The sequence below is a fragment of the Mobula hypostoma genome, chromosome 20 (genome assembly GCF_963921235.1).
Source record: "Mobula hypostoma chromosome 20, sMobHyp1.1, whole genome shotgun sequence".
Lineage (NCBI taxonomy): Eukaryota > Metazoa > Chordata > Chondrichthyes > Myliobatiformes > Myliobatidae > Mobula > Mobula hypostoma.
Window position 1 is genome coordinate 3,102,521 of NC_086116.1, and position 26,024 is coordinate 3,128,544.

Here is a 26,024-nt window from a genome sequence, read left to right on the forward strand (position 1 = left end):
CTCACTACCCTTCTTTTTCCCCATCACTCAAGAGTCATTCTTGAAAAAAGGATCAGTCATGATTGAATGGTGGAGCAGACTTGATGGGCCAGATGGCCAAATTCTGCTCCTATGTCCTATAGTCTTATGATGTGTTACTGTCAACACATGGCAATGCTGTGCTGCACATAGACACTCCTCATGTCATCTTCCACCTCCCCTTGCTCACAGGGTCCAAAGCCCAGTCTGATTGTCCCTCCAACAGTATTATCACTCTTCCAATGGTTCAAATCAATGAATTTGGAGAACTGACAATTTAATATATTCCAGTCACAGTTGAAGGGGTCCATGATGATTGCACAATAAATTTCCTCCTGTAGCATGGAAAATGTAACATTTTATTTATGATTAGCACATACATCAACACTACCAGCTCAGGCTCCAGACCCAACCTCACCAACAAACCAGCAGACAAAGAGGGTGCTGTTGTAGTAAGGTGGACTGACCTCTACCTTACTGAGGCCAGCAGCAAATCTCAGACACCTCCTCTTACTTACAACTTGAAAAGGAACCCACGCAGGACCATCAGGATATTGTCTGGGACCTTATCATCTCTGCAGATCGCCCATCCACTGCTACCAACCTCAAAGTTCCCTTACCCTCGTTTTTACCTGACCAACCTGACTGTCAGGGTAGACCCATTGTGTCTGCCAGCTGCTGCCCTGCTGGACTTGTGCCCACATACTTTGCCTCCATTTTATCACCCTTGGTTTAGTCCCTTCCCACCTACATCCATACTGCTTCACGTGCTCTCGATCTCCTCAACACTTGTGGAATTTTGCGTGCCACGTTTCCGAGGGAACACCGGAGGGAGAGAGAGTAAAAGAAGCGAGAGAAAATGGTCAGCACATTTTGCGCGCCATCGTACCGAGGAGGCACCGGATTGCGTAGAGGGAGAGAGAGTTTAAAAGAAGCGAGCCGCAGCAGTTGGCATATTTTGTGTGTCACAGTCCGGAGGAAACACCGGATTGTGTAGAGGGAGAGTTTAAAAGAAGCGAGCCGCAGCAGTTGGCATATTTTGTGTGTCACAGTCCGGAGGAAACACCAGATTGTGTAGAGGGAGAGTTTAAAAGAAGCGAGCAGGAGCTGTCAGCACATTTTGTGAGTCAGTTTCCAAGGAGACATTGGATTGCACATAATTAGGCACTTACGTTAGGGTTAAGTGGAGCAGCGTTGTGTGAATGGGCCAATGTTGGAGTGGGGAGTTGAGGCTTTGGTTCATAGGAGAGGAGAGGAAAGGCATGGACTGAGCGGATGTGGCAAAGTTGTTTCCCATGATGGGGGAGTCTAGTACGAGAGGGCATGACTTAAGGATTGAAGGGCGCCCTTTCAGAACAGAAATGCAAAGAAAGTTTTTTAGTCAGAGGGTGGTGAATCTATGGAATTTGTTGCCACGGGCAGCAGTGGAGGCCAAGTCATTGGGTGTATTTAAGGCAGAGATTGATAGGTATCTGAGTAGCCAGGGCATCAAAGGTTATGGTGAGAAGGCGGGGGAGTGGGACTAAATGGGAGAATGGATCAGCTCATGATAAAATGGCAGAGCAGACTCGATGGGCCGAATGGCCGGCTTCTGCTCCTTTGTCTTATGGTCTTATTGATAACAGGCTTAGGGAACCTTGGTTTTGGAGAGACATTGAGGCCCTGGGTAAGAAAAAGAAGCTGCACAGCGGGTATAGGCAGACAGCAACAAATGAGGGACTTGAGGGGTATAAGAAATGCAAGATAACAGTTAAGAAGGAAATCAGGAGAGCTAAAAGAAGACAAGAGGTTGTTCTAGCAGACAAAGTGAAGGAGAATCCTAACGGCTTCTACAGATATGTTGAGTAAAAGGATAGCAAGGGACAAAATTGGTCCTCTGAGTGGTAATCTATGTATGGAGCCGTAAGGGATGGGAGAGATCTTAAATCAATTGTTTTTGCATCTGTATTTACTCGGGAGACGGACAGAGAGTCTATAGATGTGAGGCAATGCACCAACGAGGTGGCAGACTCTATACAGATCACAGAGGAGGAAGTGTTGGCTGTCTTGAGGCAAATTAGGGTGGATAAATCGCCAGGGCCTGACAAGCTGTTCTCTTTGACCCTGTGGGAGGATGGTGCTGAAGTTGCAGAGGCCCTAGCAGAGATATTTAAAATATCCTTCGCCACGGGTGAGGTGCTGGAGGATTGGAGGAGAGCTGTCGTTTAAGAAAGGCTCCAAGAATAAGCCAGGAAATTATAGGCCAACAAGTGTGACATCAGTAGTGGGAAAGTATTCTAAGGGATCGGATATATAAATATTTGGTTGAACAGGGACTGATTAGGGATAATCAGCATAGCTTTGTGCGTGGTAAGTCGTGTCTAACCAGTCTTACAGAGTTTTTTGAGGAAGTTACTGGGAAAGTTAATGAAAAAAAGACACTGGATGTTATTTACATGGACTTTAGCAAAGAATTTGACAAGCTCGCACACGAGAAGTTGGCCAAGAGGGTTCAGTCGCTTGGCATTGAAGATAAGGTAGTAAATTAGATTAGACATTAAGCTTCACGGAAGAAGCCAGAGAGTGGTTGTAGGTGGTTGCCTCTCAGGCTGGAAGCCTGTGACTAGTGGTGTGCTACAGGGATTGAATGTGGGTCCTTTATTGTTTTTTGTCATCTATATCACTGATCTGGATGATAATGTGTTAAACTTGATCAGCAATGACACCAAGACTGGATGGCCAAGGGGAAGTAGAAGAGAGACGAGAGTGATATCGGACTGTTGTAAAGTGACACTGGGGAGGTAGTAATGCTGGACAAAGATATTGCGGATGAACTGAAGCAGTATTTTGTGTTAGTCTTCACTATGGAATGATGCCAGGAGTGAAACGGTTAATATATGAGGGGTGATTGGTGACCTGGGCCTGTAACTTGCTGGAGTTTAGAAGAATGCGTGTTTCCCAGACTGGTGGCCCCCTACCTGGTAGCGTTCCCCAGCGTTTGGTACTAGGCTCATTGCTATTTATCATCCATATCTGTATCATGGTTTGTAAGTTTGAAGGAAACACTCAAGTAGGTGGTGTTTTAGACAGTGAAGATAGTTATCAAGATTAGAGCAGAATATTGACCAGCTGCATAAGCGAGCTAGGCAAAGGCAGACTGAGTTTAATTCGGGTAAGTGTAAGGTGTTGTATTTTGGGAACATAAATCATGGTAGGACTTTCACAATGAATGGTCGGGCCCTGAAACTGTGTTCTGTGTTGTCACATGACTACAGGAAAGACAGCATTAAGCTATAATGAGCGCAGAGAATTCACAAGGATGTAATCAGGACTCAAGGGACTTAGTTATGCAAAGAGGTTGAGCAGTTTGGGACTTAATTCAGTGGGATTAATGATTATAAGAGGTGTATAAAATCATGAGGGTCCTAGATAGGATAAATGCATGCAGTCTTTTTTCCATGATTGGAGAATCAAGAATTAGAGGACAAGGGTAACGTGAGAGGGGAGAAATTTAACAGGAACCTGAGTGTCAGCGTTTTCACCAGAGTAGCCAGTGTATGGAACAAACTGCCAGAGGATGCAATGAGGCAGGCACATCAACAACTTTGAAAGGAAGTTTGGACAGGTACATGGATAGGAAAGATTTAGAGGTATAGGCAAACAAGACTGGCTTTGTCGCTATGGACCTGTTGTCTGTTTCCATGCTGTATGACATTCAACGAATGGTGTTCAGCTCTAAAGGGAGGTAGTTCCTCAGCACTAAGTCAATGACTCCCCAGGGTTAGTGATGCCCACATCCCAAGACTATGCCTTTAAAATGCTGTATCCAACTTTGGAATTCCGGAATCATTCCAGTGACAGAGCTGAGTTGTCAGGTTAGTTAACTTCTGTGTGAAGACATGACAAGCAGGTGAACAACCTGTTTTTTTTCTTCTTTCCTCTAGTGTTAGGGTGGAGGGGCAATATTTCAGCTTCAAATTTCTTTACATTTCTGCTCACATAAGTCCAACAAAATGCCGATTTACTGCTGGACAGCTGTCACACGGCCGATGACTATTCTGGTGCATGTGCTTGTCTGTAATGTTCCATGTACGGCTGTACAACTCTCCAAACCTGTCAACAGAAATCACAAAGGATCACATTTCAACCAACACAGCGCCTGATGAGAATGACTTGGCTCAGTACCTTACTCTGGGTCTGAGCTGGCGAAGCAATGTGTTTATACGTTTACTACTCAGAATGACCTGTCACCTCAACCCACCTCACTGCACGCATAATAAACTTACTTTGAACTTCTGATTTTGTTATCAAAGTACACATACAACCCTGAGATTTGTTTTCCTGTGGGCATATTCAGTAAATCCAAGTAACATGATCAGTGAAACACCACCCCCAACAGGACAGACAACCAGTCTGCAAAAGACAGCAAACTGCAAATACAAATGGGGGGAAAAAAAATAAACAATAAATATCGAGAACATAAGATGAAAAGTTCTTGAAAGTGAGTCCATCAGTTGTGGGAACAGTTCAATGACTGGGCAAGTAAAGTTGAGTGAAGTTATCCACTCTGGCTCAGGTTGGGGGGTAATTTCTGTTCCTGAACCTGGAGGTCTGGGTCCTGCTAGTGTGTACCTTCTTCCTGATGGCAGTAGTTAGAAGAGAGCATGGCCTGGATAGTGGGGATCCTTGATAATGGATGCTGCTTTCCTGCAACGGCACTCCGTGTAGACGTGCTCAGTGGTGGGGAGGGCTTTACCTGTGATGGACTGGGCTGCATCCACTACTTTTTGTAGGATTTTCCATTCAAGGGCATTGGTCATACCAGACCATGATGCAACCAGTCAATATACTCTCCACCACACACCTATATAAGTTTGTCAAGGTTTTAGAGGCCAAATCTTCGCAAACTTCATGGAAGTACTGGCACTGCTGTACTTTCTTCATAATTGCACTTACGTGCTGGGCCAGGGTAGATCCTTTGAATTGATAACACTGAAGAATTTAAAGTTACTGACCCTCTCCACCTCTGATTCCACAATGAGGACTGTCTCATGGACCTCTGGTTTCCTCCTCCTGAAGTCAATAATCAGCTCCTTGGTCTTGCTGACATTGAGTGAAAGGTTGTTGTTTTAGAAATTGTGGAGGAGATGCTGTTGCCAGTCAAACTGACTGGGGTCCGCAGGTGAGGAAATCAAGGATCCAATTGCACAAAGATGTATTGAGACCAAGATCTTGAGGCTTATTGATTAGGTTTGAAGGGCTAATGGTATTGAATGTTGAGCTGTAGTCGATAAAGAGCATCCTGATGTGTGCACCTTTGCTGTCTAAATATTCCAGAGTTGAGTGCAGAATGAGATGGCATCTGCCTTAGACCTGTTGTGCCAGTAAGCAAACTGGATTGAATCCGAGTCTCTTCTCTGGCAAGAGTTGCTACGTTTCATTGCCAAATTCTCAAAGTATCATCTCAGAGGATGTACATTATTGAGGCAGATTACCATGTTCTTCTCAGGGACAGAAGTAATTAAAGCTTGCTTGAAGCAGGTGAGTGCCTCAGATTCTGAAGTGAGAGGTTAAAGATATTGGCCAACACTCCAGCCAGTTGATCAGCACAGGGCTTTAGTAATCAGCCAGCTGCCCCGTCTGGGCCGAATGCTTTCTGTGGGTTCACCCTCCTGAAGGAGATCTCACGTCAACCTCAGAGACTGAAATCACAGGGTTGTCTGGGGCTGTGGGAATTCATGAAGGTTCCTCAATGTTTTGACAGTCAAAACAAGCATTAAAGGCATTGAGCTCATCTCAAGGTGAAGCCCTGTTGACACCTATGTTGATTGTAAGAGATAATAGCATTCAAGCCCTGCCATAGCTATCGAGCATCCTTCAGTGATTCTGTTTAGTCTGGAATTGCCACTTTGCCTGTGAGGTGGATTTCCGACAATCATACCTGGACCTCTTGAATCTCACTCAAAAGCCACTATTCAGCCCTCAGCAGATTTTGCATATCATGGTTCATCCTGGGCTTCTGATTGGGGAAGACTGAGTGATTCTGTGGGAACACACTCATCTACGACTGCTTTTATAAATTCCGTGCCAACTGTGGTGTTGTCCTAATCTCTGAAGCTTTGCTCTTTAGCCTGCGCCTGTCTGCAGGTCAGAGAGGGACAGCCAGGTGATCAGATTTCCCGAAATGTGGCCTGGGCGTGGAACCGTAGGCATTCCTTGTCATAGTATAGCAGAGGTCTAGTGTGTTGGGACCCCTGGTGCTGCAGGTTATATGCTGATGGTATTTGGGAGAGATTTTTTCCAAACAAGCCTGACTGAACTCCCTAACTGTGCCTTAAAATGCATCGGGACCGACTGTTTCTCGTCTGGTGGTGGCAGAATTCAATATCATCAGCTTTTGATGGTGTATAAACGGTGGTCGGGATCACAGAGGAGAGCTCTCTTGGTAGGTTGAAAGGTCGGTACTTAATTACTGGATGTTCCAGGTTGGGAAACGGGAGTGTAGAAAAAACCACATCTGAGCACGACAGACAGTCAAAGTAGACTTATTGTACAGTGCATGTATACATCACCATATACTGCACCAAACTGAGGTTTGCTTTATCACAGGAAAATAAAGAAATTCCATGGAAATTCTGAATATCTATACAGAAACAAAGACTGACAAGTAACCAATGTGCAAACAAGACAAACTGTGCCAATGAAAAATTAATCCTGAGAACATGAGTTGTTGAATCCTTGAAAGTGAGTCTGTAGGTTGTGGAATGGGTTCAGTGTTGAGGTGAGTGAAGTTATCCACGCCAGTTCAGGGGCCTGATGGTTATAGGGTAATGAGTGTTTCTGAACCTGGTGGTGGTGCGGGACCTAAGGCTCCTGTAGCTCCTTTCTGATGGTAGTGGTGAGAGCAGAGCATGGCCTGGATCGTGGGCATCCTTGATGAAGGACTCTGTTTTCTTGTGACAGTGCTCCATGTGAACGTGCTCAATGGTGTAGAATTTCAGTCACCTACTGCAACTACCCAGCCAAAGGTCATGTCATGAGTGCTGATATGGGCACCCGAAGGAACTCCCTGCAGGTTACTGATTTACCTCCCTTGTCAGTGTAGGGTTTGTATGATCCCAGTTTCACAATCTAGAGCTGTTGTGGAATGTATTTTACAGGAGAATTACATCAGCATTGTGGATTCTGGGCTACTTTGCCCTTGCAGAAGGACAGAAAATTAACATCCAGCAATGGCATTAACTGCTGAACCAGAAATTGTTAAAAAGGTTCTTGCAGGCTATGACAGACATGGGTACTCACAGACATGTACACACACAACCATATACTCTTGTAATGGTGGAGAGGACTTTACTTTCTAATTCCTGCCTCGATATAGCAACGTAATGATGACCACTTTGCACTAAAGTGCACTTTATTGTTCTGATTGTATTCTTCTTAAACAGCCGGGCAAATTTTTTTTTTCTTGTAAATGCTGTTTAGCTGACGCTATATGCCTGTGATGCAGCTGTAAGGAGTTTCCCACCTGTACACACACATAAACTCCACTTTGACTTTGTTTGTCAGCCAAACAGAAAAGGAAGGAGGAAATCACCTCTCAGCGGAACATAAGGTGTATCTGGGAAATGGGGCAGCCATTCCTGGCACACACACAACACAAGGGGAAGGTAGACAAATATGTAAGTGTTGGAGATTAAAATAAAACCAGAGTGCTGGAAAGGCTCAACAGATCATATAGTATCCATAAGGAAGGAAACAGATTTAACATTTCAGGTCAGAGCCTGGTCATTAAAACACATTCAGCATTTTCTGCTTTGATTATTGATTTTGTTCACATTGACTGACAAACAAATAGTAATACCAAAGGTACAAAAATAGTACAAAAAGGAGTGGATTGGGTCCAGTCCATCACAGGTAAATCCCTCCCACCATCGAGCACATCTACACGGAGCACTGCCACAGGAAAACTGCATCTATCTTCAAGGGCCCCCACCTTCCAGGCCATGATTTCTTCCCGCTGCTGCCATCAGGAAGGAGGGATGGGAGTCTCAGATCCCACACCACCAGGTTCAGGAATAGTCATTGTTGTGTCTGTGCACAACTACATATCGACTAAATAAAAGCTCGTATGTGGGAGATGGCTTCAACTGGCATATTCACAGTGCAGTGGGACAGAGAGAAATGTGCTTGCGAGGTTGACATGTGCAGACAATACGTAGCGCTAAAGGGGAGGAGTCATTGCTCTAAAAGAAATAGATCCATACATTACACTTCCTCCCCTCTAGATTAATGCAACATAAAACTGTCTATGTACAAACATTCAATTTCCCTTTCACAAATCATTTTCAAATAAAAACGCTTTCACAATAACAATCCATAACTAACTTCACAGTTCTAAAGGGTCAGTCTTTTGGGTGGCTCTCCGTTTCTTACAGGACAACGCCTCTGAACCTGTTGAATGGCATCAGGTTTGGTAGGTGTCTTGTCTAAGACAACATTTTCGGTTGCCAGTGTCACGTTGCTGTAGGTGACATGATCATCACTGAGAGGTAAGTCCGGTGACTGTAAAGTGTCCGTCTTGTTGGATGCAGTCAACTCAGGTGTGTTCTTTGGTTGAGCATCCAATATCTGGTCCACATGACGTCTCCATGTCTGATCTCCAACATCCATTGAGTACATCAGTGGACCAGTTCTTGTAGCTATCCTACTGGTGTCCACGTCTTCTCGGTCATCACACACTAGGACTTCCTGTCCAACCTGGAAGCTCTTTGCTGCTTCACTTGGCAACTGGCTGAACTGTTTACTCTGCTCTTCCCTCCAGAGGTCTGGTTTCAGGGGGTCTATGCGAGATCTCAGATTCCTGCTCATGAACAGCATTGCAGGTGTTTGATTTGTCGTCACATGAACAGAGTTCCAATACACAAAAAGAAAGTCGTCCATGTTGTGCTGCAGAGAAATGCCCTCCATATCCATTGCTTTAATGGACCTCTTGAATGTCTGGATAAATCTTTCAGCAAACCCATTTGTTGCTGGGTGGTGAGGAGCTGAATTGAAATGTCTGATGATATTTTTTCTGCATGAACAGTCGGAATTCTTCTGATTTGTATTGTGGTCCATTGTCACACAATCTGTTCGGGTAAGCCGTTTCTGGCAAAGATAGTCCTCTGGGCAGAGACAGTCTTCTCGGAGATAGTTGACTTCGTTGGTGTGACCTCCCGCCACTTCAAATGAACAACCACAGCAATCACAAGCATGGAGTCCATGAATTGACCAGCTAAGTCAATACATACTCTTTGCCATGGTGACGATGGCCACTCCCACGGGTATAACAGTGGCTGCAGGGTGCATTTTGAAAATTTTGGTATTCCAAAAATCTTTTGGCCAAGTTTTCAATCTGTTTATCTATTCTTAGCCACCCTGCATGGCTCCACTTGAGACTCTTTATCTTGTCTGTACCCAGGTGTCTTTCATGCGATTTTCTAACTCTATGCTGCGCAGTTTAGAGGGAATCACAATATACATCAACATTCTTTGACATATCGACAGTCGGTCTCATCTTGCTAAGAATTCTGGGAACATAGAGCTGGCCATCCTTGCATCACGATTTCGTTGACTTTTAACAATGTTGGGTCATTCCTTGTTTCCTTTTGTATTTCTGAATTTGTGACCGGCTACTGGTTCACCTCTGCTGGGTCACAGAATGAAGACTTTTCTTCTTCAGTTGCCAATAGTGGAAGATATGACTGTGCTGGTTGATACCCTTGAACTCTATGTCATAAGAGTGGGTTCCTTGGAATAGTGACCAAAGTTGTAACTGGGTAGAGTCATTGCTGGAATTCCCTTCCTGGGATTGAAAATGAACACAAGGGGCTGGGGATCTGTAAACTTTTGTCCGTAGGGGTAGTGGTGGATCTCCTTTATTCCCCGTACTAGACTAAGGGCCTCTCGGTTGATCAGTATGCTGTTGCATTCTGCACTCATCAGTGATCTTGAAAGAAATGTAATCGGACGTTCAGATCCATCTCTCATAATGTGACAAAATGGTTCCAAAGCCATAAGGGGATGCATCACACGCCAGTCTGATAGGTAGGGATGAGTCATAATGGGTGAGCAGCTCATCAGATGTTTTTAGTCTCTTTGTTTCCCTAAATGCTCTTTCACATCTTTCTGACTATTCCCACTTTGTCCCTGTTTGTAACAATGCATTCAACGGGTGCAACACTGTAGCACTGATTGGGAGAAACCAGTGGTAGTAGTTTACAAGGTCCAAGTATGACCTGAGCTGTGACACATTTTCTGGTTTGAGTGCCTGTATCACTGCTTCAATCTTCTTTTGTGACTATGTAATCCACACTTGTCAATGACATGTCCACAATATGAGATTTCATTCTTGATAAACTCACATTTCTCTCTCTTTGCGTGCAGACCATACTCACTCAGCCTGGTAAGCACTTTACCAGGGTTCTGGAGGTGCTCTTCATCATTCTTGCCAGTCACGGTGATGTTTTCAAGGTAACATTGTGTTTCTGGGATATCTTGGAACACTTGGTCCATCGCTCTTTGCTAATTTGCTGGAGCTGATGTGACACCAAAGGCGAGATGGTTATACTGGAACAGTCCCTTGTGAGTGTAGGTTGTGAGGAACTTCTTGCTTGACTCCTCAATCTCCATTTGCAGATAGGCTTGTGACAAATCACTCTTTGAAAACCACTCCCGACCTGCCAAAGACGCAAAAATGTCTTCTATTCGTGGCAGGGGAGTACGCAGTACCTGGTTGATGCTCACCTTGAAATCCCCACATACGTGAACAGCTCCGGCCTTCCCTTTCTTTACCACCAGGACAATGGGCATGGTCCAATCGCTCCACTCAACCTTGGAGAGAATTCCAGGTGTCTCCAAGCTCTGCAGTTCAGCATCCACTTTAGGACAGAGTGTGTAAGGCACTGGGCACACTTTATGGAATCTTGGTGTTGCTGTTTCATTCAGTTCAATTCTGGCCTTCATGCCTTTGAGTTTACCAATCTCCTTCTCAAACACCTTCTCATTAGCATTAAGTAGCTGTGACTGTCTCTAGTTGGTGCTACTATTTGGGCTGCAGTTACCTGTTGATGTCACACTGAGAATTTTCATTGAGTGCCAGTCAAGTTGGATTTTCTCAACCAATCACATCCAAAAAGTCTTCCACTTTTCAATACAAAGCTCAAACTGTTGTGTTTGGCCTTCATACATCATATATACTTCCAGTTTCCCTTTGGGAAAGACTTTTTCACCTGTGTAGGTCTTTAGCATCACTGAAGTCTTTTCTAATGGTATCTTAAAAGCAGTCTGTTGTAGTCAGCCTCTGGAATTATGGACAAAGATGACCCTGTATTCAGCTCCATTTTCAGTTTTACACCAGACACATCTAATGTGATCCAGATGATTTTGTGATCTGTTTCAGTTATAATATGCAGTTCTCGGCATGACAGTTCACCTTTCTCAGACTCTATGTTGTCTGATTCTGTTTTACATTCGGTAACTTAATGCATTTGCTTAGTTTTGTCTTTGAGACTTTTCACTCGGTTGTGCTTTTTGTCTGCTTTGTACAATTCCTAAGTGACCTTGTCTGTGACACTTTCTGCAGACTTTTTCTTTGAACCAACAGTCATTTGCATCATGGGAGGATTTGCTGCATATAATATATTTTGATCTTTGCACCATTCAGGGACATTTTGTTCATTTCACGTTCTAACCTTTTTTCTGCATCCCTTTCTGCAGTCTCTAACAATGTTGCAATGGTCAATGGTCTAAGGTTAAGTCTCTTTCTGATAGTAGCCCTTTTTGAGAGCTTTGACTATGCATGCCACATACAAACCTGTCCCTTAATGCATCAGAAAGTCCATCTCTAAAGTCACAGTACTGGGAAAGTTTGTGCAACTCTGTAATATATTCAGAAAGGCTTTCATCTTTTGACTGGTTACTTTTGTAAAATCCAAATATCTCAGCTATTGCCAACGGTTTAGGACTCAAGTAATTTTGTAAAATTGTAACAAATTTGTTGAAAATATTGTTTGCTGGCTTTTCAGGAGTTACTAAGCTGCATAAGAGACTGTGCGTTCTTGGGCCCATTAGGCTAGAAGTGCAGGGGTTTCTTTGCTCATCCACATTGTTCACATTACAATACAGTTCAACTCTCTCAATATACCACTCCCAGCCTTCATTAGCACTATCAAATTCATCAACTTTCCTGACTGAAGCCATCGCCACATTATTTTCACTTTAAATTCAGCGCATCTTTCACTGTTACCTGTACTGTACAAACACGTTTGTTAGCATCTGTGATGGTGTTCTCATGCTGTTTAACTCTCGCTGGTTTGTCCTGTAATTGTTGGTGAGATTCTCTACCACTCAGGTTCGTACTCGTCGCCAATTTGTTGTGTTTGTGCACAACCACATATCGATTAAATAAAACCACGTGCACGGGAGATGGCTTTAACGTTGCAACGAGAGAGAGAGAAAACAGTGGGCATACATAAACAACAGTGCACACACAGACAACAGATCAATACATAGCGCCAAGGGTGGGGGGCACTGCTCTAAAAGAAATAGATCTGTACATTCGAGTTATTACCCTACAACCATCAGGCTCCTGAATCAGCGCGGATAACATCACTCATCGCGAATCCGAACTGATTCCAACCAATGGACTCACTTTCAAGGACTCTACACCTCATGTTCTCAGTATTGTTTATTTATTTACTTACTTACTTATTATTTTGTTTTTCTTTTTGTATTTGCACGATTTGTTATCTTTTTCACACTGGCTGTTTGTCCATTTTTGTGTGATGTGTAGTTTTTCATTGATTCTGTTGTGTTCCTTTGCAATTACTGTTAATGCCCACAAGAAAATGAATCTCAACGTGGTATATGGTGACATATACTATATGTATTATTTGATAATAAATTTACTTTGAACAATCATTGGTCATTGCCTTTGGGAAGATCTACTATTCATCTTTAGGGAGGGCAATGAGGTCATCCCTGTCTACCAAGAAAGCAGGTAGAATCACCACAAAACGTCTCATCCTAAAGGCACCATTTCTGATACAGCAGTGTCCAGTCAGTATCTCACAGGAGGGTCAATCTGGATTGTGCAAGGTTGAATGGAGTGGGATTGTAACCCACAGAATTCTGTCTCAGAAGCTAATGTGGATGGATTCATCTTAGCCTTTAGGACAAAGGGTCAAGGGTCACAACTTCTTGACTACATCTGCTATGCACATGCATGCAATCACACACACACACACACACACACACACACACACACACACACACACTCTCTCTCTCTCTCTCTCTCTCTCTCTCTCTCTCTCTAATCAGCTGCACAGCAGTGGCTCTGAGATGATCTCTGTCAGGTTTCCAAGTTGACGCTCAGACGCATGGATAATGATGTGATCACAGAGTTATAGAGCCAAACTCATCCTTCTGTCACTTGCTAATTTTAGATCTGGACAGCAAATTAGAAATGTAAAACAGAGCAACTGAAAGATCCAGAGAGTTCAGAGGAAGTTTGCAAGGACAATTGTAGGAATGAAAGACAATATATGAGGAGTATTTGATGTCTCCAGGCCTGTACCTGATGGAGTTCAGTAGGGTGAGAGGGGATTTCATTGAAACCTAATGGATACTGAAAGATCTGGATAGAGTGAATGTGGGGAGGAAGTTTCCATCAGTAGGAGAGTCTTGTATCCAAGACCATAGTCTTGGAAGAAAGGGATGTCCCTCTAAACTGAGATGAGAAAGAATTTCTTCAATCAGAGGATAGTGAAGCTGTGGAATTCATTGCCATGGAGGGCAATGGATGCCGTCATTGGGTATATTTAAGGCAGACATCCCTATGTTCTTTACTGATAGGGGAATTAAAGGTTACAGGGAGTGGTGGGAGAATGAAGTTAAAAAATAATCAGTCGTGATTGAATGGCAGAGCAGACTCAATGGGCTGAATGGCCTAATTCTGCTCCTACATCTAGTGGTGGTGCAGTCTCTGCAAGCTCAGGATGCATGGAGCTATGGAAACTTGCCTGTTCTTCCGTCAGCAACCTCTGAACAACCTCGATGTCTGGAGCCATAAATCGGTCTTTAACCAGGGGCCTGCAAAAGGGAAAGATTTACAGGCAGTGAGGAACAGCATGCCAGTGGCAGTGCGGACAGTGCTCATCACAGAGTTTTATGCTGAGGTTATCCAACGTTATAGTCTCATCATCTACTCCTGCAAACCGTCAGCTGTAGAAAGCAGTGGATCCCATTCCCTTTCCAACATCTGCACAAATGAACAGACTTCAGAGGTCAAACAACCCACCCTCACAACTCCATTTTGATTCGTGCCAAGAGCAATGCAGCGCAGCACAGAAACAGGCCCTTCAGCCCATCATGTCCATGTTGTGGTGAACAGGACCCAGGCCATTCAGCCCATCATGTCCATGTTGTGGTGAACAGGACCCAGACTGTTTGGCATAAAGCCTGGGCCACGGTACAATACACTTCTACGGCGTAGGTAAATTTAAGCAGAGAAGGGACAGTATGAACCATAGAATTGGAAGATCATTGAGCTATTGGGATGCTTTCTATACTTTCCAGTTAGTTTCTTTCAGGAATAGAAAAATAAAAGGAATCTGATTTATTTCCTAACACCACTAAATGATTTAGCAACAGTCACCGCTTGAAGTGAGGGGGTCAGATAGGACAGAGGCATATGATACTGTAGATGCTGGAATCTGGAGCATCTGTGGAAGGAAATGGACAATACGTATGCTGGGTGGAGCAGAGCTGGGAGCAGGGTAGGTGCATCTCACACAGATGGAAGAAAACAGAGTACCATTTCCCAAAAGGAAGAAGGTTTGAGGGGAGGAACTGATACTGGGAGCTGCACTCCCTGATGGCAAATAACGTGACTGAAGCATCAATATTCGAGAATGTAAACAAGAGGTGTGCTACCAGCCTGATTATCTCCGACGCAACTGGGAAGAATTTTTAACCGAAGTAAGACAGTTATGGCGGGTCATGAGAGGAGGGCTGAAAATTTCATGGGAATGAGATCAGTATAATGTGTGTCTGGAGCTGAGGATTACCTAGTATTCTAGTCACCAACTATACAGAGTTTACCAAGCTGTACCTTGGGCCTAAAGCTAATGCACTGTCTCCCAGTCACAAAATACAACTGTTAGATCTCACTTTCACTCAGCCAATGGAAACCAATTGATGCATTTTCCCTGAACTGACACTCAAAGAATAACTGAAGCTCAAACCACGATTGTTGGTCACAGCAGATTTTGGTTCTCATCTGTGACAGATTTAGTCAGGTAGTTGACTGTGAGAATGTGAGCCTCAAGTCTCTATTCAAAACCCCTGAAAGGTATTTACAAAGAATATAAAACTGTTGTTCTCTCAATTTGCAGAGAAGGATTTGCTAAATTTGAAATATGCCCACAAATTCACTTGCCAATCTGGTATTTCAAAACATATCCACACTATCCTGTTCAACAGTTGGGATACTGTTTTATAAATTAGGCCATGACCAGTCCACTTCTGTGTGAGTGATCATAGCAACAATAAATCTTTTTCTTTTCCCCAATGATACTCTCCATCCAAAGAAAACTAGGATTAAAGAGCGCAAACACGAGGAAATCTGCAGATGCTGGAATTTCAAGCAACACACATCAAAGTTGCTGGTGAACGCAGCAGGCCAGTCAGCATCTCTAGGAAGAGGTACAGTCGACGTTTTGGGCCAAGACCCTTCGTTGGGACTAACTGAAAGAAGAGTTAGTAAGAGATTTGAAAGTGGGAGGGGGAGGGGGAGATCCGAAATGATAGGAGAAGACAGGAGAGGGAGGGATGGAGCCAAGAGCTGGACAGGTGATTGGCAAAAGGCCCCACCTCCCCCTCGTACCCTGTCTGTCATTAATTTATTTATATACACACATACTTTTTCTCTCTCTCCTTTTTCTCCCTCTGTCCCTCTCACTATACCCCTTGCCCATCCTTTGGGTTTACCCCCCTCCCCCTTTTCTTTCTCCTTGGGCCTCCTGTCCCATGATCCTCTCATATCACTTTTGCCAATCACCTGTCCAGCTCTTGGCTCCATCCCTCCCCCTCCTGTCTTCTCCTATCATCTCGGATCTCCCCCTCCCCCTCACACTTCCAAATCTCTTACTAGATCTTTTTTCAGTTAGTCCTGACGAAGGGTCTCGGCCTGAAATGTCGACTGTACCTCTTCCTAGAGATGCTGCCTGGCCTGCTGCGTTCACCAGCTACTTTGATGTGTGTTGCTAGGATTAGAGAGTATGTCTTATGAAGACAGGCTGAGCGGGCTAGGGCTCTTATCTTTTGAGCGAAGGAGGTTGAGAGGTGACTTGACAGTGCAGGATGATAAGAGGCATAGACAGTCGGAGACTTTTTCGTCAGTGCGGAACTGACTAACACAAGGGGGCGTACTTTTCAGGCTGTGAGGAAAGTATAGGGGGATGTCGGAAGTAGATTTTTTTTACACAGAGAATGGAGAATGGTGGATGGTGATAGAGGCAGATACATTAGAGATATTTCAGAAACTCTTAGGTTCGCACAGGGATGACAGAATGGAAGAGAGAAGGATTAGATTGATCTTCGTGTACATTAAACGGTCAGTACATATCCTACGTGTACTGTGCTGTAATGTTCCATGGTTTGTGTTCTGTATAAAAAGCCAGCAACAAGGTAGTAACGTTTGCCACATGAACATGGGGATAAATTCAAAGGAGATTTGCCAAATGGGGCAAGTTTTTTTTTGACACAGAAAGTGCTGGGTACCTGGAATATGCTGTCTGGGATGGTGGTAAATGCAAATTTGATAGAAGCACTTAAGGTGTGCTGAAAATGGAGTGATTTGGACATTGTGAAGGAAGAGGGGATTAGTTTAGTTAGACTTTAAATGACTAGTTCAGCTGAACATTGAGGGCTGCAGGCCTGTTCCTGTGCTGTACAGTTCTAAGTTTTAACATAACCAATGCCCTAATACCTTAATCTAACTGCAGATTGTGGAAACCTGAGCTGACAGCAGAACATGCTGCAAATATTTACATAGCCAGTCAGCCAGCATCTATAGGGAGGGAAACAAGGCAATATCTCAGACCGATGATCACCTTGTGGAAATGTCTGCACAGGAGATCATTCACCTGAAAGGTTAACTCTGATTCTCTGCTGGTGTAACCTATATGGTCTGTTCCTATCACACTTGGCATTTTAACCTGAGCGGAACGTTTAACCTGTTCAAAATGTTTAAACTGTTCGGAAAATTTAACCTGAGTGAAAGGTTTAACTTACTTCACCCCTGAGCGAACCAGCTGGTAGACTCTTTCCAAAGGTTCTGTTGTGTGCAGGGGGCGTACAAACTCCAGGCCCTGACAGGCTGCAAGAAGCTCGATAGCAAGCACTGGAAGAAAAGATGTCCCACAAGGAGTGTGCCATTTAACTATCAGTCCAGTGTGATCTGATAACAAGTGGAATATACACATTAACAAAATCCATATATATATACAGGTGTCCCCCACTTTACGAAAGTTCGCTTTACGCCACTTCGCTTTTACGAAAGACCTACATCAGTACCTGTTTTCACTAACCAAATGAAATCCAAAGAAGATTTTCGCTTTTCCTAAAAAAGGCGCCTGCTTTAAACTTGTGTTTACCCCGAGAAAGACTACCATGACCGTGAAGCTTTGCGTGGGCAGGTGTGTGCGCATGCGTGTACGTGCCAATTTTTTTCCACAAATCAGTTTTGGCTCAATCTTCCCGATTCTGATAAGTGAAAATACATTATACATACATTATTTCTATTTTATATAGGCTGTGTATTTATCATATCATTCCTGCTTTTACTATATATTAGTGTTATTTTAGGTTTTACGTGCTATTTGGTATGATTTGTTAGGTTATTTTTTGGGTCTGGGAACGCTCAAAAACTTTTCCCATATAAATTAATGGTAATTGCTTCTTCGCTTTACGCCATTTCTACTTACGAACGGTTTCATAGGAACGCTCTACTTTCGCATAGTGGGGGAAACCTGTATATAATATAGATATAATATGAAAATGAAAAAAATCAGGTGCTGAAAATCTGAAATCCAAACAGAAATGTTGGAAAGGCTGGCTGATGAAGACCAATGAACCATATCAGATTGAATGTGAGACGTGCGGCCAATTACTCAGATGGTGAATCCATTGGGCCTCCAATGCATGGAAGGCTTTCTTTTTGTGCAGCCTTGGGGGTGCGAATGTTTTGTCTCACTGGGCGCGGTTTGTCACTCCCACCCAGCGTGTATCATGGCTGACATGACTCAGTAAAAGTATTCAATCCTACGACTACGTTGTCGTTCTTTTTCTGCGTGTATTTAGCAACCAGCATGCCATTAGCCATCTTCACCAGCCTGCATACTTTCAGGGCTGCCTGAACTTGTACATCTGCGTCCCACTATTTGTCACTAATATAACCACTATCCCATCTTACCCAAAAACGGGCAGTTAACTGCAGGGACTTGAGAAGTTAGGCTGATTCTCCTCCAGTGTAGAAGATAAAAAGGGAGATTTAAATAGATGTTCAAAATGAGATCATTTGAAAGAAACAACTTAGAAGCATCGTTTCCACTAATAGATCAGTTTCTGGAAGACACAGATTTAGATTAGTTACCAGAAGCTCACTGTTCAAATTTTCCTCTGTCTTAGACCATAGAATTAGGCCATTTGGCCCATTGAGTCTGCCCCACCATTCAATCGTGGCTGATCTTTTTCTCCTGTCCTCAGCCCCGCTCCCTGGCCTTCACCCCATAACATTTGACGCCATGGCCAATCAAGAACCTTTCAATCTCCGCCTTAAATACACCCAGCATCCTGGGAGCATTCCGGGAATAGTTCACAAGGATAAATATGTCCCACAAAAGAAGTAGTTCTCAAATGGCTGGGGTAGGCAACTGTGATTGACAAGGGAAGTTAAGGACTGCATAAAAGCCAATGAAAGGGCATATAAGGTAGCTAAACTTGGATGATTGGGAAGCTTTTAAAATCCAACAAAAGGCAACTAAAAGCCATAAATAGGGAACAGATGAAATATGAGGGCAAAGTAGCCAACAGTATAAAGCAGGATACTAAACATTTTTTCAGTTATACAAAGAGTAAAAGGGAGGTGAGAGTTGATACCTCCACTGGAAAATGATGCTGGTGAGGTAGTAATGGGGGACATGAAAGATGAACCTAATAGGTACTTTGCATCAGTCTTCACTGTGGAAGACACTAGCAGTGTGCCAGAGGTCCATGAGTGTCAGGGAGCAGGAGTGAGTGCCATTGTTAATACAAAGGAAAAAATGCAGGCAAACTCAAAGGTCTTAAGGTGGATAAGTCACCCAAACTATATGGACTACATCCCAGAGTCTTGAGAGAGGTCAGTGAAGAGATAATGGATGCATTGGTCATCATCTTTCAAGATTCACTTGATTCTGATATGATCCCAGAGGACTGGAAAATTGCAAATGTCATTCCACTCTTTAAGAAGGGAGGAAGGCAAAAGAAAGGAAATTTTGGCCAGTTAGTCTAACCTCAGTGGTTAGGAAAGTGTTGGAGTCTATTATTAAGGATGAGGTTTTGGAGTACTTGGAAACTAATGATAAAATAAGTCAAAGTCAGCTTGGTTTCTATAAAGGGAAATCTTGCCTGTTAGAATTCTTCAAGGAAGTAACCAGCAGTGTGGACAAAGGAGAGGCAGTGGATGTTATTTACTTGGATTTTCAGAAGGTGTTTGATAAGGTGCCACACATGAGGCTGCTTAACAAGATAAAATCCCATGGTGTTACAGGAAGGATACTGGCATGGATAGAGGAATGGCTGACAGGCAGGAGGCAGAGAGTGAGAATAAAGGGGGCCTTTTCTGATTGGCTGCCAGTGACTAGTGGTGTTCCTCAGGGGTAGTATTGGGACCGCTACTTTTCACATTGTTTGTCAATGATTTGGATATTGGAATTGATGGCTTTGTGGCAAAGTTTGCTGATGATATGAAGATAGGTGGAGGGGTAGGTGGTGCTGAGAAGGCAATGTGATGGCAGCACGACTTAGACAAATTGGAAGAATGGGCAAAAAAGTGGCGGATGGAATGCAGTATTGGGAAATGTATGATAATGCATTTTAGTAAAAGGAACAATAGTGCGGACTATTATCTAAATGGGAAAAGGTCCAAACATTAGAGATGCGGAGGGGCTTAGGAGATCTCATATAAGACTTCTAGAAGGCTAATTTACAGGTTGAGTCTGTGGTAAAGAAGGCAAATGCAATGTTGGCATTTATTTCAAAGGGAATAGAAAATAAAAGCAAGGAGATAATGCTGAGGTTTTATAAGACACAAGTCAGGCTGCACTTGGCGTATTGTCAACAGTTTTGTGCCCCATATCTCAGAAAGGATGTGTTGTCATTGGAGAGGGTCCAGAGGAGGCTCAAGGGGATGATTCTGGGAATGAAGGGGTTAACATATGAGGAGCATTTGGCCGCTTTGGGCCTGTACTCACTGGAATTTAGAAGAATGCGGAGCGGATCTCTTTGAAAATTACCAAATACTGAAAGGACTAGATAGGGTGGATGAGGAGAGGATGAGTCCTCTGGTGGAGGTATCTAGAACCAGAGGGCACAGCCTCAGAACTGAGCAGCAACCTTTTAGAACAGCGGTAAGGAGGAATTTTTTACCCAGAGAGTAGCGAATCTGTGGAATGCTCTGCCACAGACGCCAGTGGAAGCCATGTCTGTGGGTATACTTAAAGTGGAAGTTGAGAGTTTCCTGATCAGTCAGGGCATCAAAGGATATGGTGAAAAGGCAGGTGTATGGGGTTGAGTGGGATCTGGGCAGACTTGATGGGCTGAATAGCCTAATTCTGCTCCTATGTCTTATGGTCTTGTGGTCTTATAAACCTGGCTTACAATGCTGCCTGTGGTAGAAAATACCACAAATTCACCACCCTCTGGCTAAAGAAATTTCTCTGCATCGCTGTTTTAAATGGACAGCCCTCTATCCTGAGGCTGTGCCCTCTTGTCCTAGACTCCCCCACCATGGGAAACATCCTTTCCACATCTACTCTGTCTAGGCCTTTCAACATTCAAAAGGTTTCAATGAGCTCCCCCCTCATCCTTCTAAATTCCAGTGAGTACAGACCCAGAGCCATCAAACATTCCTCGAATGATAACCCTTTCATTCCTGGAATCATCCTAGTCATCCTCCTCTGGGACCTCTCCAATGCCAGCTCATCTTTTCTTAGATAGGGAGCCCAAATTTGTTTACAATACTCGTGAGGCATTACCAGTGCCTTATAAAGCCTCAGTATCACATCCCTGCTTTTGTATTCTAGACTTCTTGAAATAAATGCTAACATTGCATTTGCCTTCCTCACCACTGACTCAACCCGCAAGTTAACCTTTAAGGCGTTCTGCACAAGGACTCCCAAGTCCCTTTGCATCTCAGATTTTTGAATTTTCTCCCCATTTAGAAAATAGTCCACACATTTATTTCTACTACCAATGCATTTTCCAGCATTGTATTTTATTTGCGACTTTTTTGCCCATTCTCCTAATCTGTCTAAGTCCTTCTGCATCCTACCTGTTTCCTCAACACTATCTGCCTCTGCCCCAATCATTGTATCATCTGCAAACCCAGCAATAAAGCCATCTATTCCATCATCTACATCATTTATATACAGCATAAAAAGAAGTTGTCCCAACATCGACCCCTGCAGAACACCACTAATCACTGGCAGCCAACCAGAAAAGGATCCTTTTATTCCCACTTGCTGCCTCCTACCAATCAGCCAATGCTCTAACCATGTTAGTAACTTTCCTATAATACTATGGGTGCTTAACTTAGTAGGCAGTCTCATGTGTGACACCTTGTCAAAGGCTTTCTGAAAGTCCAAATATACAACATCCACTGCATTCCCTTTATCTATCCTACTTGTAATCCCCTCAAAGAATTCCAATGGGCTCGTCAGGCAGGATCTTCCCTTCAGGAAACCATGCTGATTTTGTCCTACCTTGTCCTGTGTCACCAAGTATTCCATAACCTCATCCTTAACAATTGACTCCAACATCTCCCCAACCACTGAGGTCAGGCTAACTGGTCTATAATTTCCTTTCTGTTGCCTTCCTCCTTTCTTAAAGAACGGACTGACATTTGCAACCTTCCGGTCCTCTGAACCATGCTAGAGTCCAATGGTTCTTGAAAGGTCATTACTAATGCCTCCACAATCTCTACCACTACCTCTTTCGGAACCCTAGGGTACAGTTCATCTGGTCCGGATGGCTTAAGCACCTATAGGTCTTTCAGCTTTTTAGCACCTTCTGCCTTGTAATGGTACCTGCACTCAGTTCTTTTCCCTCACACCCTTCAACAGCTGGCACGCTGCTAGTGTCTTCCACAGTGAAGACTAATGCAAAGTACTCATTTAGTTCATCTGCCATCTCCTTGGCCCTTGTTATTATTTCTCTGGCTTCATTTTCTAGCGGTCCTATATCCACTCTCATCTCTCTTTTATTTTTGATATACTTGCAAAAGTTATTTCTATCCACCTTGATATTGTTTGCTAGTTCAATTTAATATCTCTTCTTTTCCCTCCTAATGATTATCTTAGTTGCTCTCTGTAGGTTTTTAAAAGCTTCCCGCTCCTCTACCTTCCCAGTAATTTTGCTTTGTTGTTTGCCCTCTCTTTTTTTTCTTTTACATTAGCTTTAACTTCCCTTGTCAGCCATGGTTGTACTATTTTGCCATTTGAGCATTTCTTTGTTTTTGGAACACATCTATCCTGCACCTTCCTCATTTTTCCCAGAAACTCAAATCATTGCTGCTCTGCTGACATCCCTGCCAGAATCTCCTTCCAATTTAGTTTGACCAACTCCTCTCTCACACCACTGTAATTTCCTTTACTCCACTGAAATACTGCTACATCAGACTTTACTTTCTCCATATCAAATTTCAAATTGAAATGTATCATATTGTGATCACTGCCTCCTAAGGATTCCTTTACCTTAAGCTCCCTAATCGCCTATGGTTCATTACGTAACACCTAATCCAGTATACCTGATCCCCTAGAAAGCTCAACAACAAGCTGCTCTAAAAATCCATCTCATAGGCATTCAACAAACTCAGTCTCTTACCAACCTGAATTTCCCAATCAACCTGCAAGTTAAAATCTCCCGTGACTAATATAACACTGTCCTTTTGACATGCCTTCTCTATTTGGAGGCCTGTATATAACTGCCATCAATGTCCGTTTACCCTTGCAGTTTCTCAACTCAACCCACAAGCATTCAGCATCTTCTGATCCTATGTCACATCTTTCTAATGATTTGATGTCATTCTTTACCAGCAGAGCTACGCCACCCCCTCTGCCTATCTTCCGAACCTTCCGATACAATGTGTAACCTTGGACATTCAGCTCCCAACTACAACCATCCTTCAGCCACAATTCAGTGATGATCACAACATCATACCTGGCAATCTGTGAAAGTACAAAATCAACCACCTTATTTCTTATACTCCATGCATTGAGATATAACACTTTGAGTGTTGTATTTGCCACCCTTTTGGATTCTGCATCCCTAATGCACTGAAACTCACCCTGCCAGCGGCAATTTTGTCCTATCATCTCCCAGCCCTTCCTGACAGTCAGACTGCACGTTATCTTTGACTTTTACCATCCGTCCGATCCTGAGTCCCTTCAGTCTGGTTCCCATCTCCCTGTCAAATTAGTTTAAACCCTCCCCAACATTTGTAACAAACCTGTCCGTGAGAATATTGCCTCCCCTCAGGTTCAGGTGCAACCCATCACTTTTGAACAGGTCATACCTCCCCCAGAAGAGATCTCAAAATCAAGAACCTGAAGCTCTGCCCCTGCCCCAGTTTCTCAGCCACGCATTTATCTGCCAAATCATCCTGTTTCTACCCTCACTGGTGGGTTTCATGGGTAGCAATCCAGAAATTACTACCCGGTTGGTCCTGTTTCTCAGCTTTCTACCTAGCTGTCTAAATTCTGTTTTCAGCTGTCTAAATTCTGTTTTCAGGATCTCTTTGCTTTTCCTTCCCATGTCATTGGCACCAGTATGTACCAAGACATCTGACTGCTCCCCTCTAAAGTGCCTTGAAGGTGATTCAAGACGTCCTGACCCTGGCACCTGGGAGGCAACATACCATTCGGGTGTCCCATTCACATCCACAGAATCTCCTGTCTGTTCCCCTCATTACTGAGTCCCCTATCACTACCGCCCCCCTCTTCTCCCTCTTTCCCTTCTGCACCATGGACCTACGCTCAGTGCCAGTAACCTGGTCTCCATGGCACAACAGTATCTGAAATGTATATTTATTACTGAGGGGAATGGCCACAGGGCTGCTCTGCGCTTACTGCCTATTCAGCATCCCATTCCTTCTCCCTAGACCTGATAGAGTGTGTGGGAATGAAGGGAAAGGGGTGGCCTTACTAGTCAGGGAAAATATCATGGCAGTGCTGAGACAGGACAGACTGGAGATCCCATCTGCTGAGGCTATATGGGTGGAACTGAGGATTACGAAAGGGATGGCCACTTTAATGGGATTCTATTATAGACCATCTAATAACCACGCACATAATGGTCACCAACCTGCAGGGAAGGTATCAATAAGATTGAAAGAGTAGAGAGAAAACTTACAAGGATATTGCCGGGACTTGAGGACCCAAGTACAAGGGGAAGGTTGAATAGGTTAGGGCTTTATTCTTTGGAGCGTAGAAGAATGAGGGGAAATTTGATAGAGACATACAAAATCATGAGGGGTATAGAGAGGGCAAATGTAAGCAGGTTTTTTCACTTCAGTTGGGTGAGTTGAGAACTAGAGTCATAGGTTAAGGATTAGAGGTGAAATAATTAAGGGGACCCTGAGATGGAAGTTCAACTCACAGGGTGGTGAGGGCACGGAACAAGCAGCCAAAGAAGAAGTGGTGGATGTGGGTTCGATATCAACACTTAAGAAAAGTTTGTATAAGTATTTGTTAAGTTATTTAGCGATACGGCGTGGAGTTGGCCCTTCACGCCACACCTCCGACCCCAGCAACCCCCGACAAACCCGATTAACCCTAACCTAATGATGGGACAATTTATAAAGACCGGTTAACCTACCCAGTACGCCTTTGGCTTGTGGGAGGAAACCGGAGCACCCAGAGGGAACCGACGTGTTCCACGGGGTAGGGGTGCAGAGGCTCCTTACAGAGCTGAACCTCGGACTCTGGAATGTGATAGTGTCACATGAAGCAGCACGCTACTGTGGTGCCCACACGTGCATGGGAGAGGTATGGGAAGCTACTGGCCACGTGCAGGTCAATGAGACTAACAGTTCAGTACAGACTGGGGCCTGTAGGGTGGGTAAAGATTATTATGAGAATTTGGATCCCATTATGATTACAGAGGATGAGTAGAGTGGAATCCAAAGTTTTCACTTTAGAACACTATATAGGACAGATCAATGGAGTTCTCCGTTCCTGCCCCACCCGTGTACCAGAGCTTCTCTGCAGGAATGAGGGGAATGTCTTGGCTCAAAGGAATTCTCTATCCAAGATACTGAATTAGCAAGTGCATCCAAGACAGGACACTGAAGGGAATCACTGACAGCACAGGAGAGGGGGATCTTTCCCTTAGTTCGGACACAAACTTATTCAATATTGACACGGCCGAGATTTCTCCTGTTATTTCGTACCAGTGACCTGGCTACAAATCATCAAATTCCTCCTCCTCTCTGAAAAGAATAATGAACACGACAGAAGGAAATAAATAAGCAACGTTAGCTGCAGTAGCTCTGTCACAATCAGGTTCCCTGCTGTTCCCAATGGCTGGCAGAGTATCCCAGACACTAGGAGCTTGTCTCACCTTGCTCCACGTGCTCGATCTGTTCCCAATGGCTGCAGAGTATCCCAGACACTGGGAGCTTGTCTCACCTTGCTCCACGTGCTCGATCTGTTCCCAATGGCTGCAGA

At 43.9% G+C, this 26,024-nt stretch overlaps 1 protein-coding gene across 2 annotated transcripts in view; it reads right to left on the reverse strand.

The window, feature by feature from the left end:
• Window positions 1-278: 278 nt before the first annotated feature.
• The window catches only part of LOC134359279 (histidine ammonia-lyase-like), a 58,703-nt gene continuing 32,957 nt past the window's right edge, over window positions 279-26,024 (reverse strand). For both annotated transcript variants that reach the window (XM_063072246.1, XM_063072244.1), the window contains exons 18-20: window positions 17,332-17,440; window positions 14,058-14,127; window positions 279-4,110 (exon numbers count right to left, since the gene is read on the reverse strand). In XM_063072246.1, coding sequence (XP_062928316.1) covers window positions 4,051-4,110; window positions 14,058-14,127; window positions 17,332-17,440 — 239 coding nt within the window. In that variant the 3' untranslated portion in view covers window positions 279-4,050. The remainder of the gene's footprint in view (window positions 4,111-14,057; window positions 14,128-17,331; window positions 17,441-26,024) is intronic.